Genomic DNA, 16,272 nt, shown 5'->3' on the forward strand with positions numbered 1-16,272 from the left:
CCAGGATTTCCCAAGCCTAGCATTTTCCAATGAGATAACTTTGTACTTCTTTAAAAAATCCATTTTTCATTTGGGTATTGTGTTTGTTAGTGTTGGGTATTGTTCTCTAGAGGCACAGAACTGACCAGTGCTGATGTGTTAAGAGGAGATTTGTCAGATTGACTTGCAGAGTGGGACTCAGTAGTCCAGCAGTGGGTGTCTGTATACAGGAGAGCCTGAGACCTCATAGCACTGGATGTCACAGCACACTGATAGCCCTGGGGCAGAAGGTGTGAAATAGTCTTAGGGAAGCTGCTGATTCTCAGTCCTCATTAGAAATTTAAAGAAGCTGATTCTAGTGTTAAGAGGTAATGGTGATGACAACAGGAAGGTCTCTCACCAGCTAAGTGTGAAGTTGGGCAGCCAACCATAATGCTGCATTTCCCTCAGAACTCTTCCTGTCTGGACTGCCAGAGGTACTGCTTGCCCATGGACATACACAGCATTCCATTAATGAATCGGTCCCAGACACATTCAGTGTTACAACCAAGGTCAACCATCACAGGGGTTTGGTTTTCTCCTGAGTCTTCTGGTGTCTCAACAAAAGGATTTAAAACTTTCTATTCCTCCTCCATGGTAGGTTTCAAGGCTTGGGCAAATGGCTAACTGAGATGTCTCATTAACATATTAAAGCTGAAACTTGTAGCAAGTTCTCCCAGCATACCTCAACCCCTACCTATTACAGAGTAGTCCTGGCTGGTATACCCCACCACCTGTCCTAAATTTCAGGGAGTACCATTCCCTATATAACCGCAGCCATTTTGGCTACTGCCTCTTTTGGCCTAGGTTTCTCTCTAATTCCTTCCGCCTCTCCACTTCCCTTTCTCCCTATGGCTCAGCTCAGTTGGCCAAACGTGTTCAATCTGGCCTTCCTGGTGCTACTGTGTATGTTCTCCATCATATCTGTAATAAATCTTCTCCTCTAACATACCTAGGATCAGTCATGTCTGAACCACCTCTTCTTTTTTCTTCATTTGTTTAAAATTAATTCATGACACCCATGTTTTCATGCACTCTTGATTTTGGCCAATCTAAAAATATATGCACAAAAGATGTATTTTAAAAAAGAAAATATGAATAGAGAAAGCAGAAGAGGAGGGTAACCCATAAGAAGACTAGCAGTCTCAACCAAATTGGAAACTTGGGAGCACCCAGAGACTAAGCCACCAACCAGACAGCAAACACTAACTGGTCTAACCTCTGTGGGAGAAAATATGCTGTATCCTCAAGAGACTTGAGGCCTCAGGGAAGTGGGGGGGGGGCTGGTGGTGGCAGAGCATCTTCTCAGGGAGTGTGGAGAGGGGGAGTCAGATGAGGAACTACTGGAGGGAGGACTGGGGATGGAAACAATGGGTGCATTGTAAACAAAATAAATAAATAAATAAAATTGCTTCATAATGGGTAAAAAAAATAACAATTATTTTAGAAGTTGAGACAATAAAAGTTGGCATTTAGCAATAACAATGGCTTTAAACAAAGAAAAAAATATGTCTAGAATAAACAAGACCTCTCGGAACGCAGCACTAGTAAAGAACCATATGCAATCAGGAAATAGATATCAACTGATACTTCCCTAGAGATTATCTATGGATGGAATATAAGCACATGAAGAGAATCTAATCATCAGCCTTTAAGGTGATTCCAATTAAAACCAGTATGTGTTATTACTACACACCTGTCAGCATTTACCCCCTGTGCCCACACAGCTGTGCTCTGCTCTCTGATGCATCTGACACATATTTAACTCTCTGTATGTAAACATCCATGGTGTTCAGTATTCTTGACACATTTAAAAAGAGATAGCTTTACTGTTTATAAGTTTGAATGCTTTCCCTGTGTATACGCGTGGTTACCGTGTACAGGAGGTGCTGGCAGAGGTGAGAATAGAGTTCAGATGCCCTGGAACTGGGGTTAAAGAGGATTATTTTGTGCTGCATGGCTGCTGGGCACTGAACCTAATATTCTCTTGACCTCTGAATATAATGCCATGGTGTAGTAGTCTATACTACCTACTTCATTTGTAGAAGACCTAAATATAATGTCATACATTTTGGTAAAGTAGCTTCTAGTCAAAATAAGTCCTTTTAGGCTCTCTTTTTTTTTTTTTTTTTTTTTTTTTTTTTTTTTTTTTTGTTTGTTTGCTCCTCTGTGCTTTGGCAAAATCCTTTACTCTAAGAGAAATACTACTTCTCAATAACAAATAAAATATCTTAAATATTAGAATCCAATTGTGTGCTGTACTGATTTATGGTGCTCAGAATATTTCTAACAGTCTACAGATTAAGGTTTTTATCAACTTTAAAGTAAGTTCTTTTCTCTTCATGTGTTAGAAGATATGCTTTATGACAAGTTATGTTGCAAGACAGACATTTTGTAACAATGTTTAAAGGCTAAAATGTGTGTGTGTGTGTGTGAGAGAGAGAGAGAGAGAGAGAGAGAAAGAGAGAGAGAGAGAGAGAGAGAGAGAGAGAGAGAGAGAGAGCATAAAACTCTGTGTGATTCTGTGTATATGTATAAGTATGAAGGTATGTGTGAATGAGTATTTGTAATATAATATTTTATGTGTAGATGGTAAACTGTAAAATTCTAGACATTTTTGTTTCAATTTAAAGAGACAGATCTTTATTCCATTTTGTGCATGGACTTAAGCTTTGTATTTTAAGTGGGCAATTACTGTATTGGGATATTTGCTAGGAACATAGGCAAGTAGTTACAAATTGTATAGACTTCAGCTATTTACAAAAGAAGTCAATAGTATTTTGCCTCTGTGGTCAGTGAAGATAGGAAGTCTAAATCTATATGTGTTATCTTGGGTGTTATTGGAAGAAATTATGCTTTTCCTAAAAACCACTGCTAATAATGAAAATAAGCATTTGCCCTTGATGGAGTTTTTCATTTAGTGAATGTTTGTAAACCATCCTTTCTGCAATTATAATAACTAGTGTTTTTGCAGCTATAAGTACAAATTTATTTAATTTATTCTTGTCCTGTGAGTTTTACTGACTTGTTTTCCAGTGATATGTACAATCCATACATCTCTTTACATGAGTCAGGCTGGTACCTACAAATTCTGCATTTTCAAATAGTTCTGTAAATAAAAATAATTACGGGTAGAGAATAAAGAGCACTGGCTGCTTCTGATCAGGGATTTTAGAGTAGGAGTTTGAGTGAGAGTGAGAGGCCAGGCAGTAGGATTCGGTATGTGGGATATGCTGAGTTACTGGTTTGCAGATGAATGCCATATTTATTTGTATTTCGCAGTTTTTCCTTTGATTCCTATTATGTGGTTACTTTATTTGTATGCTTTCCCACCCTAGATGCCCCATACAATTGTAATCCTGTTACAGCAACTAGGAATGCGTATTTACTTTACTTATTTGTTAATTTATTTGTATTTATTTGTATTTATACAGCTACTTTTTCTAGAATGCTTAATTAAAAAATCAAATCCTGCTTTCTTCCTGAATACAAACATTCCCTTCACGTTTCTTGGAACATATTTGAACACTGACCTCTAAAAATGAGAGAGAGAGAGAGAGAGAGAGAGAGAGAACATGTTGTTTTCCTTCTGAAATGGTCTTTTTCCTTTCTTTTTTAAAATTAGATCTTGAGAATTTTAAGACCAGGACAAGAAGCACAGTGTCAGTCCGTGAAGGCCAGGGAGTGGTACTTCTCTGCGGACCCCCACCGCACTCTGGTGGTGAGTACTATACCCTATTCTACTTACCTCATGCTCCAACGCAAGACCTGCAAGCTACACTCCATGATTCTTTCTGAGATGTGTACTGGGAAGCTGGATGACTAGCCTTAGGTCCTCTTGGCTGTACTGGGACACGAGAGACAACTCTTGTCTAGGCTATGTGATTCTACCTCGGAGCATCTAGAAAGGACTGTTGTCATACGGTCCTCTCTTTGGTAGCAAAGCACATGAATGAAATAACTGTATATGTCTGGTGAGATTGTAGGTGAAGAAGAAAATAACTCTCTTCAAATAAGCCACATTAACTTCTAAGATATGTGGAGGATTAGTGAGTAATAGAAACAGAATCATGTCTTTGTCAGGACTTTGCCATACATGGAGATGACCAGAGCCAGGTTAAATTTAAATGAAAAAGATGTACTTTCTCTGTGATACAGATCTCTTTAGTGCTGAAATATAATTCATATTCACTATCCTGACACAGTGGTTTATATTTTACTGGTGTATAGCCTGAAGACAGAATTTATGTTGCATACAATGGGTATCACCAGCTGCTTTAGAGAACATGTATTAGGGAGATTCGGGAGAAAAGAATCTATGAACATATTCAACAGTTGATTTTTTTTCTAGACTTAAAACATTTTAAATGCTTAAAAAAATACTACCATTTATTCTCCTAAGTATAGTCTTTAAGGAATGCTCTAAGCACCAAGCGGGCAGGTAGAGTTACTTAGATATTTTCTAGAAAGAATTATTTCTATATTAGCTGGACTCAAACCTGTTTCATCTGCATTGTAATGACTGAGGGACATTAGTTCTGACAGTATGGGCCAGGTCGAAGAGCAGCTGATGGTTTTAGTTGTGCAAGCCATGGAAGCATTGTAGAGTGCTCATGACCTTTGCTGAAACCAATGAGATTTTTTTTTTTCACTGAAATCCCCACAATCCTCTGAGGACATAGAATTATTTTCTTTCTTGACTCAGTTGTTTTGTCTTTCCTACTTTAGATGACTTCATTACTTCTTAAGTTTTTTTTCCCTTTGTGGATAAAACACAAGCATTAGTTTTGGCAAGTGAAGATTCTATCATATTTGATTCAACTGTCATATACCCCCTAATAGAACCTAATGAAGTAGGCATGAAAAGCAAGTGATTATTATGAAAGTAATATTAGTTCTGATTCCATTATTGAGTTTCCCTCATATATTAAGTAGTATGCTAGCAACATGGTTTACAGATATTATCTGCAAATGAGTTTCCTTAATTATGGAGACGATAAGGATGGGTCTTGGTCTAAGATGAAGTCTAGGAGCTCATTCCCAATGATAGTGACAGTGAAATATTAGCCAGAAATGATTCATATGGCTTCAAGTAAGCAAAACTTTATCAGAAAACCTTCCTACCCAGTTTATATTTTGAGTTGAGTGTAGGGGTCTTCAACAACTAGGTAAGAGAAGAGTTGGGCCATCAAGGCTTTCAGAGTGTAAAGTAGTAAAACTCCAGCCACCTGTAGCCATTTTCCCTGTAGCTTGTGAAACCATCCCAACCAAGGGCTTCTGATATTTCAAATCTCAGGCAATATACTAATCTATGGATATATCAAGTTATAATTAGATGCTATTTTATCACTATGTTTATTTACCAGAATTATCATAATAGATTTTCCCTTGTGCCAATGGCCTATCTAAGTTTTATGTTCTTGTCATCATTAACAGTGTAAAACGGAGGTTCAATCTCATGGAAGATGCTTTGACTCTAATTTAAAAACACAGTTGGTTGCTTCCCTAATATTGTTCGCATTATTGTATTAGTGGCCATAGCTTGCAGACAGGTTGTTATAGTTCACAGAGTTCACAGATAAGTTACTTTCTTGATTATTTTTCTCCTCTTGTGTAGAACCTTCTAGCAATATCAGTGCTAGCCAGAAAAGGCAAATCTTCCCAATGAGTACCAGCTCCATTCCTTCACATCTGTGTCATGACTATGTGAGCTCTTCAGCAATGTGGTCTTATCCGAAGGATATGGAGGGTGACCCATAGCATTGGTAGCAGCCTATTGTTTGTGGGAGTTACCTGGATCCTCTATGGGCAATGACTCAAAAATGTTTTACCGAGTACTGGAACTGAAGCTTTTATTTGCTAGCATTGATGTTGAGATGTTCTGTCTCCCATTATATATCACCTCCATTTAAATGACATGCACACGTGCACAAACACACACACACACACACACATACACACACACACACACACACACGTGCTCGTGACCACAGACACACACACACACATTTGTACACACACACACACAGCTTCTAAAGCAGTAAGCTTCAAGCTTCACTTGAATTTCAAACCTTCCTTAGTGTTAATTATCATTTCCACATTCTCTCCTCTACTTTGCATTCCCACATCAACCCTTTAAATTCCCCTCCTCTGATCTTCCCCTTTATCCGTTCAAAATAGGAGGCAAAGGAGTTCATGGTTTTGCTCTAATTTCTATACCCATTCTTTGCAGAATTACATAAAGACGACACTAAGTAATGTTGAACGAGCAGTCAACCTCCCTGAGTTGACTAAAGGCTGTGTTTGGAAATGCTCTGGCACATTGCATCTAAGGCTTACTCATTAATTGCAAATTAATTAGCCTGAATCTTGAACTATTGCAGGCTTTGATTCAGTGAGTCTGAATGTTGTGTTTTAAGAAGTTTTTCTGATAAGCTGGCACTGCTACTCCATCGGCGATTCAGCAGCAGGATCTTAACTGTTGCATTTAGCAAAATTCTTCTGCTTTACCTGTGTGTCTCAGTGTGGCCCCAAGGCTTCTTCCTTGCCTAGCTCCTTTGCTTGGCCTTCGCTACAATGAATTTAGCTCATCCAGGCAAAATATTATGTGTCCACTGAGAGATCACCCTATCATCCACCTCACATTTGAGCCTGAAGCAATGTCTTCAAGGTACTATTCACCCTGATTTATTTCATTGTTTTGTGGCCTTCCAGGTCTCTAACCGATTTGTATATTTTTATTGTCTCATAAAACTCTTCTATAAGTCCTAAGGCTGAAGTGATATAGCTGGCCTTTTAATGATGATCACAAAGTCCAAGAAATAAAAGAAACTGTGATTTTTAATACATGACTCCTAATCCCCAAGGTGTGATCTGAAAGCAAACATGGTTTGGTTTGTGTCTAATAATCAGTAAAAATGAATGAAGAGTTGACATTTTGATGCCAAAAGGTATGGATCCAAATCATCAGCTTAGTGTATTACTCTGCAAGGTTTACAAATGTCTCAAATCTCGAACATATTCTCTTCAGTGTATCACAATGAAATAGAAATGAAAAGAAACGAAGAAACACTCGATTGTAGGCATCATACAGCCATCATAGATGGATACAAGGTATGCAAAAAAGCACTCAGAGTTCTGTCTCTAATCTTTTTTTGACAAAGTTCATAACTTTACAGGCATTGCTCATTTTGAAATTTGGGGGTTATAGCATCGGACCTAATGCTAAAGGGTTTTTTGTTTGTGTGTGTGTGTGTGTGTGTGTGTGTGTGTGTGTGTGTGTGTGTGTGTGTGTTTGTTTGCAATTGCTTTTGGTTTAGATCTTTCTAAAGTCAGCATTATGATCAGTAATGTATCTGCTATTTAGTTATAGATAACAATTACTCTTTATGTTTTTTTTATTATTATAGTTCTTTCCTTGGTTCTATTTCTCGTTATATTATTGGCTACATACAAGTTCTCTTTAAACCTGTTGTTTGGGTTAGAGATACAGGTCAGGGGTAGACGTTTCTCTAGGATGAACCCTAAGAGGTTCTATCAGCACCTGAAGAATCCAAATGCAGATAATCACAGCCAATCATAGGACTGAGTCCAGAGGGAAAGGAATGAAGAAGCTGAAGAGGATTGCAACCCAATAACAAGAACAATATCAACTAAATGGGCTACTCAGAGCTCCCAGGGACTAAACCATAAACCAAAGAGTATACATGGAAGGAGCCAGGACTCCAGATACATATGTAGCAGAGGGTGACCTTATTAGACATTAATAGGAGGGGAGGGAGGCTTGATGCCCTGTGGAGGGATAACCTGGAAGGGGGATATCATTTGTAATGTAACTGAATAAAATTATTTTTTAAGGAAAAAAAAACTATCCTAAAACTACTTTAACTTTTTCTCATTTGCATGAAATAAAATCCTAAGTTTTATATTTGTATATATCAAAAGTGTTATATCAAAATTTATTTGGGGGAGATGAACTAACATAGGTGAAGTAAAGAAACCAGTGACTTTTCCATACTTCAACCTTGGTTGCTTTAATTGAAAATATTCATCCATTTATCGAACACCATTAAAGTAATTTTTAGTCATGATTGAAGAGAATTTATCATGGATCTCCATACATCTATTGATCAGAGGAGTTGTTATTATATGAGGAATTTCTTAATCTTTCTTTTATTCTGTCATGACTTCTGCCATTTATAGTTCATTGACATTTTGCAGAACAATTCAGGATATTTCTGAAGAAAAACCAAGCAATGTCCTAAGTTACAAGAACAGCAAGGTGATAAACCAGAAATAAGATACTCAACATAGATTTCTTGCAGAGTCATTGTTAACCTAGTTTCCAATAATTTGAAATACTGAGATTAGTGCAATTTCAATGCAGATGCGGGCGACCATAAAATCATTAGGATCTCAAATTCATGAGAAAAAAATCTCTGTGCTATAAATAAGGCCACGGGGCTAGTGTCTAGGCATCTCATGATGAAATGACAATTAAAAATAAATGCACAGGTCAGTCAAATTATTCCATATGCATGTTTTCATAAAGAGCTGGTTTTTCCCAATGATTGCTGGAGACACCTAAGGCACATAGATGGGTGACTCAAAGTCTGTCCTAGTGTCTTCTCAGTGCTGTTCTCTGCTGCACCTCGCCATGTCTGTGCTTTGTACAGGCATGTGAACATCCATTTCTACACAGTGTCATCCACTTCCAACAACACAGCTTTTGGGATGTGAAAGGGAGGGTGTGAGTGTCAAGCAGCAGGTAGTAGAGGTTAAAGCAACTTGGTGCTAAAAATTGCTGTGTAAAGTGTTGGTGTGACCAAGGCGAGAACAGAAGCTGCTCAGCCAGATGGTGCGGGATTTACACCCTGCGGAGCTACATCGTTTTCATTTCTTTTTCTCCCAAGACGAATGGACCAAAATGTAAAAGTCATCTCAGGTAGCTTAGTTGGCAGCAACTATAAATTTTCGTACCTGTATGAACTTGTCAGGTTAGTGGAGACATTAGCGAGGCATAAAAACCCACTGCCTAGTTTGGAGAGTTGTATGATTCCAGATCAATTCCCAAAATACTTTTATTTGAAATCCTAGCTTCTCCTTGTTTTAGAAACCCAGTTTTTCTAAATTACAATTCAATGTTTATAACCCTGCCACACTTGAAACCTGAGAATTTTTCAATAGTTAGATTCAAAAACCTTTTTAAAACATCATCACAATTTCCTCTAAGCAGAATGCAAACTGGATTTACTTCAAACCGTGTATTTTTTATTTCTCAAAAAAGCAGAAACCAAAGCAGAATGCCCAGTAACTGTATCATAATGTAACTGGCCTCCTCAAAACTGAAATGGTGGGTTATTAAGGATCTGTCATATAAGGGTACAGAATACAGTCTCTAGGCTATTGCTTCTGGCAAAGTGGTAGATAAACATATCAAGGTGAAGATGTAGAGACTCGATCTATAGACTGATTGGAGAATATATCAGATTTATATACACATATTTCTTAATTTCTGTCAACAACGAATGACCATTAACATACTACATGTGAAAAGTCTAACTGACCCATAATGGCATTCATACAAGTATGTTCTGAATCTGTTGACATATAAGCCTACGGTGGGAACATGGATGGCTACAAAGCTTTTCATCTCTAAAGAGAAATTGTTGGTAGTCCCATTATTGCACACTAATTGTATAGTTGGATATGAAATCCTGTGTGCCTCTAGATTGCTTAATTGTAAAGCTATGGATTTAAAACATTGAGTAAGCCAGCCTTCCTCTTGTCTTTGATTCTCTCCTGGCATCTGTTTATCTACTACTCTGTCCATTCAACCATTTTATTTCCATTAATTTTCTGAGTTATCCATCAAATGAATGGATATGTGAACCTTGTTATAGATCTCAGAATATTTTACTTTTGCACCTGAAAACATTTGATAATGAGCAGAGGAAAACCTAAGGGAATCCTGGCCAAAAACCTTGATTGTGATATGTTTAACTTCTTACTGAGCCCTATCTAGAACCAATACCTAGTTGTAATCTAGTGGGCTCATTCTGCAGGAGATTGAAGACCACTAGGATTTCCCATAGTCTCAGGATGGTGGGACCCCCTGGATTGGCAGCATGCTTCATTTTGTTGCTAAGTAGCCCTGAAATGACAGTAATAGTGCAAATATTCAAGGTGATATTAAACCTATTTTTTAAATAAGTAGTGCTTTCATTTAACATTAGCAAGCTGAGGCTCAAGGGGGTTATAAAATTTAAACAAAGCCATGCAGCAGGATTCCAGCTTTACTTGTAAGAGTAATGCTTTATAAAATTTAAATATAAGATTTTTCTTATGCATATACAAATTAAAACCTTTGGGTTTGTTGTTGATATTGTTTATTTCATATTGTACATTTTGACATTCCACAGATATTTTTGATAAATATGTAGGCCTAACTAAAATATTTTTGAGTACCATCTTACACACACACACACACACACACACACACACAGAGAGAGAGAGAGAGAGAGAGAGAGAGAGAGAGAGAGAGAGAGAGAGAGAGAGAGAGAGTATATAGAAGCCATAATCTAGGCTGAACTTAGACTAATAAATTGAACTAATATGTAATGTGTTCAAATGTTCTAACTCTGGAATCTGGATCAGGTTGTGTAACTTCTGAATTTTTGTCTTCTGTCATTAGGCAATCATTGTGATCATGTAAGACAGAGCCACATGTAAAAAATTCATGTCCATCTCATTTAGAAATATTCAGATATAATACAATCTTTAAATATTCATCATATGGCATAAAATGAAAAGTCTTTTATGTGTATTCTTGAAGAATGACTATATTGTCTTCTAATACTCCATACTATTTTCTTGCTTGAAAATTTTGTGTAGACTTTAAACATTATTGTATAAACTCATAATTCCTCTGGTCTTTGAGTTTTCATTTGTTTGGTTTGTTTTTTCATTTTACTTTTAAGGCATGTTCTTACTATGTATTCTACAGTGTATCCTTTTTTTTTTTTTTTTTTTTTTTTTTTGCTTAGCCCACCAAACCCTAATATTACAGACAAAAAACATTATATTTCTTGTAGACTTGCTTTTTAGAATAAAAACTATGTCTAGAGATACAGGAATGAGGATACTTTGATGTGCACCCTGAGCCAAAATCAGTGCTGAGCCAGGCTTTCCCTATGAGCTCTCTTTTCTTCTTAAGCACAACTGGTATTTCCTGCCTGGCTTTAGGTGAAGCAGAACCTATATTGCTAGCTGGGCAGATCAGATGCCTTTTCCCAGGGAGTATGGTATTTGTCTTGAAAGCATGTGATTTTGAACATGGGAATGTAGAATAGTTCCTTTATATCATGTACGGTAGGGATCATGGAATGCTGATGCCCAGTAGTGAAACATGCAACCCTCTAGGACAGATGACAACATGATAAAAATGTAAGGACTGAGGTGTGCCAGACCTGTTAACTCTCCAGCCCTCCTACGTAGTAGCTACTATTGTGACTAGGATAATCTGCAACAACCCTACACATACACAGTAAGTACCTACCCTTCATGTTAGTAGGCAGTGTTTGTGTGTATGTGCATTTGAATGTATGTTTTGATAACAAAATGGATATAAGGAGAATATGAAATTTAATACAAGAAATGTAGCAACGTTAGTTCCAGATTTTGACAACTTCCTCACACGATTCTTTAACTACTGTTATGAGGATGCCATAGTCATAAACGGGTCATGACAGGCAATCTGACAAAACTGTATTTACTCATTGCTAAATACTGTCTTAATTTCTTTCTGTATGCAAATGTTTTCAAATTTCAGGGGAATCTCAATAAAACAAGACTCCAGATTCCCCCTCATATTTCAATCTCAGGTTCTCTATCTGCTAGACAAACTCTCTCTCTGTCACTGTCTGTCTCTCTTTCTCTGTCTTTCTCTCTGTCTCTGTCTCTGTCTCTGTGCGTGTTTGTGTGTGTGTTTTGTGTAAGAGACAGAGAGAAAAAGAGAGAGAGAGAAACATAGGGAAATAAATAGTGAGGGGAAGAAGGAGAGGGGAGAGATTGATTGATTGATTGATTGATTGATTCATGCTCTAGCAAAAGTGTGGAGATGAGACAATTTTTCTGAGTTGATTCTTTCTACTATGTGTGTCTTAGAGATTGAACTGCCCTTGATAATTGAACTCAAATTGTCAATCAGATTCTAGAGAGAAGACTTGGTACCTGTCACGTTTACCCACTGAGTCTTTTTGTTGGCTTGATTTTCCTGATCTAATCAAGTTCGAGAACGTGGGTGAATAAGGAAACCTGAAAATGCTTTAGCTTAAATTGAATCTCGTACATCTGGCTCAAATCCAGTCAAATTCGGTGTCTCTGACCTTGGCATCCTTTCTCTTTTTACACCTGTTTACCTGGACACATTGCTTCAAGTAGGAGAAGCAGGGAAAAGGAGAAGTGAGACTTTAAAATAGTCCTCATTTTAACTTCACCTATGCACCAGCATTATTGATGTAGTTCCCTAACAAGGAGCTAAGGAGCTGAGGATATTTAGTACAATTTCTGATGTTCTCTCCCTCAAAGGAAGTAGAGCTGAATTGCAAGCACAAAGATCCAGCAGCTGCTGCTTTTAGGTAGACAGTCCTTACATAAACAAGTGCTCTAGGAGGTTGTGGATACACAGTTCCTGCCTTGTGTGTTGAGCACAGTGTTCTGTGAACTTCAGCTGCTGCCTCCTAAAGCTGTACGGAAGACATGCTCAAAGCAGGCTCTCTGCAGGCCCAGACCCCAGGTCAGACCCCAAGGTGCAGTAATTTTTCCTAGAAATCTACATTATAGACATGTGACTAGAGAATTTTGATCCAGGTACTCTTTAAGCCACATTAGCCATACTTTTTGTCTTTAAGTCATATGCTGTTAATGTTTTGGAAGAAGTACAGTAGTATTAAACCTTGGCGTTTTTGAATGTTAGACAAGCCCTCCATCAACTCGAAACACACTACCAACCTTAATTGCATTTATTAAACATAGAAAATGTATTTTGTGTCCATTAGTGTCTTTTTAATGAATTCAAAATAGTTACCTTTTGAGTATGTATCTCCAGCCCAATATTGCCTGGAAGAAAGTACATTCTAGAGCTAGAAATATGTCTCAGAGATTAATAATACTTGCTGAAGACGCAAGTTCAGTCCATACTAACAACTCACAACCCACTGAACTTCTAGTTCTAGTCGTTGTGATACGTCTTATAACTTTCTAGAGAATCATTCATATATTCATGCAACTGAGGTAAATGAATAAACTAAACTATCTTCATAAAAATTGCCAGAAAATTCAGAAATTATATATTGATCAGTTGGTCAAAACAGTTTCCAAAAAAAAAATGGCTCAAACAAAGCATGGTTAGAAAGTGTTTGTAGCCTGTACACTGCACTTAGAAGTCTCTCTTTTAAGGGTATTCAATTAATTCCAACTTTTAAAAAATGTATAAGCCATATTCACTAAGTGTTATTAAAGAACACAGTCTCAGAGATATCTAAGTTTATGGTCTGTGGTCTTGAAGATATTATTTTATTAAGTTTGAAAGTACATAAAATAATTCCCAACAAGGCTAATTAGAGTAGCTCATTATAGGATCCTGGAGGCCCTGAACTATCAGACAGGAGCATCTCAACCCTTCTGGAGCTTTCCATGTATGCTTTACATACTTCTCAGAACTAATTAAGCATCTCCCCTTCTAGCATAAATTACATCAGTACTTTTCTTTAGCAAATGTTTTATATCCCCAAAGTGAGGCTAAATCAGTCAGCCAAATACAACAAAACTGTGAGATCATAAAGAACGGGGATTTATTAGGCATAAACACTGGTACTGTGATGGTTGCTCTGGATTTTATTCAGAGAAAGATGAACTGTAAAGTTAAATGTCATATTAAAAGCAAGCAATAAGCAAATATATATTATATTATTTATGTATTGCTTATGTGATTTTATGTAATTATATATTAATAAATATATATTCTTTTACAATATATTATGATATATATTGCAAACAATAATCAAGCAGAAATTCATCTTTATAACTGTGAGCAAATGGTTTGTTTTGCCAGTGGTAAATTTTCTGTAAGTCTAGAAAGTTGTGAGTTTTCCTACCATTCAGACTTGAAACAGCTTCTTGGCAGGTAGATTCAACAAGATGGTGAATTGATATATAGCCCAGGATACACGGGGGAGCTCACGATCAGCCTGGTCAGCTTCATTACCCACTTCATTAACTGAAAAACTGAAAAGAAGTCTGAGAATATAGGTCTATGTTATAGTGATCATGCACCATGCTAGAGGTTTAGGTTCAGTTCCCAGTACTAATTCTCCCACATGGGAGGGAAAAATGAGACAGATAGAGAGACAGAGACAGACAAATAAAGAGAGACAGTGACACAGACACATAGAAATAGAGACAGACAGACACAGAGGCAAACAGACAGAGATATTGTCAGGGACAGAGATACAGTGTTTTTGTGTGTGTGTGTGTGTGTGTGTGTGTGTGTGTGTGTGTGAGTGTGTGTGTGTGTGTTTATTTCTAACATACTCAGTGTCTCTTTAGCCATTATGATGCATGCAGAGATAATGTCCATTTTGAGGCTTTTGTCTTAGAATTGTTGTTTCCAAAGTCTTCCATGTGTCTTTTGCAGCACTAATTCCCTGTTATTTTACAGAGTTATCACCTTTTTCTGCCCATCCTTTGCAACAGGGCTCTGGCCAGTGGGTTGATGTATTGAGCATAGGCAGTAAAGGTGCAAAGTCTGTGCTCGGCAGCTCTCTGTTTTCCTCAGTGCTTTTACTCTTTCATCATCCTGTGCTATCCAAAGAGACCACTTGGTCCCAGTTAGCAGCAATTTTCACAGCGTGTTCTTATTAATAGTGAGAGTTTTAGAAGAAAAAATTATGAACACTTCTTTTTCCTAAAACTCTGTTCTAAAAAAAATGCTGGGGAAAAAACACCTTTAATTTCCCTGAGCTTTTACTTGGACAAGGACATACCCCAAGAGAGATATATACATGCAGCTGTTCTGCAGAGAGAAGACAGCCTTGCTTCACAAACTGTTGCAGTCCATACTTAGAATTTTTTTTTTTTTTTAGGAAATGGTGACCTAGGTGGAAGATAGCCTGCAAAATTCATTTTCACAATTTAGCATACAGAGTCCTGTGCCTTTAAAATATTAATGATACAACTTTGTGTAGAGTCTTTTAATTTTTATAACTACCTTTTTAAATATTCTAAATTTTGTACTTCTATATGAGTCTTATTTAAAGCTCTAATTTGTTCTGAGATACTACAAATGAAAATTAAAGCATAACCTTCAAGACCAAATTTGTCCTGTCTACAAGAACTGTAGTGACTGAAGCCAACCAATGACAGACCAACTTGAGACCCATGGAAAAGGACCAGTTTCTGAAACTACTAACAATACTCTGTTATGCTTGCCGAAAGGAACCTAGCATAGATGCCCTCTGAAAGGCTCTACCCAGCAGCTGACAAAAGCAGACGAAGAGACCCTCAGCCAAACGTTAAAGAAGCTCAGTAGTCTTGTGGAAGAGTTGAAGGAAGGATGGAGGGACCAGGAAGAGAGTAGGAACTCCACAAGAAACCAACAGAGCCAACTAACTTTGACTTTTGGGGTCTCCCAGAAATTGAACCACCAACAAGACTATACATGAACTGAATGTAGGCCACCACACACAAATGCTGCAGATTTTCAGCATGCAGGTCCCACAACAACTCAAGTGGGATCTGTCCCTGACTCTGTTGCCCCTCTATGGGCCCTGTTCCCCTATCTGGGCTGCTTTCTTTGGCCTCAGTGGGAGAGCATTAACCTATCACCTACAGTGACCTGATGCACCAGAAAGGGTTGGTACTGGGGAGGGGGGGGTGTCTCCTCCTCAGAGGAGAAGAGGAGAGAAGGAAAAGGTAAAGGCTCTGTGATGGATGAGAGAGAGACTGCAATCAGGATGTAAAGTGAATAAATAAATTCATAGAAAATAAATTAAAGCATAAAGGAAGAATATAAAGAAGAGAAGGAAGAAAAGAAGGAGGGAAAGAGAAGGCAAGAAGGCCTTTCGGATTTCATCTAAGCATGAGTAAAGTTTATTTGCCAGAATTTTGTTCAGAAAGAGTTTAGCTATAGACGCGTTAATATGTTTGTGGTTATCTTCTTCACTACATCATTATGAAATCCGGGGGAGGAAATTA

The 16,272-nt window shown here is 37.6% G+C and overlaps 1 protein-coding gene across 1 annotated transcript in view; it reads left to right on the forward strand.

Annotated features, from left to right (window-relative positions):
* CNTN3 (contactin 3) overlaps positions 1-16,272 on the forward strand; it is a gene marked incomplete at both ends in the record, with an annotated part of 265,155 nt that overhangs the window by 93,238 nt on the left and 155,645 nt on the right. Inside the window, one exon of the mRNA XM_080913822.1 lies at positions 3,644-3,739. Within this exon, the coding sequence (XP_080769948.1) occupies positions 3,644-3,739 (96 nt within the window). The remainder of the gene's footprint in view (positions 1-3,643; positions 3,740-16,272) is intronic.

This window comes from Micromys minutus, assembly GCF_963924665.1.
Source record: "Micromys minutus genome assembly, chromosome: 3".
In the NCBI taxonomy this organism is placed as follows: domain Eukaryota; kingdom Metazoa; phylum Chordata; class Mammalia; order Rodentia; family Muridae; genus Micromys; species Micromys minutus.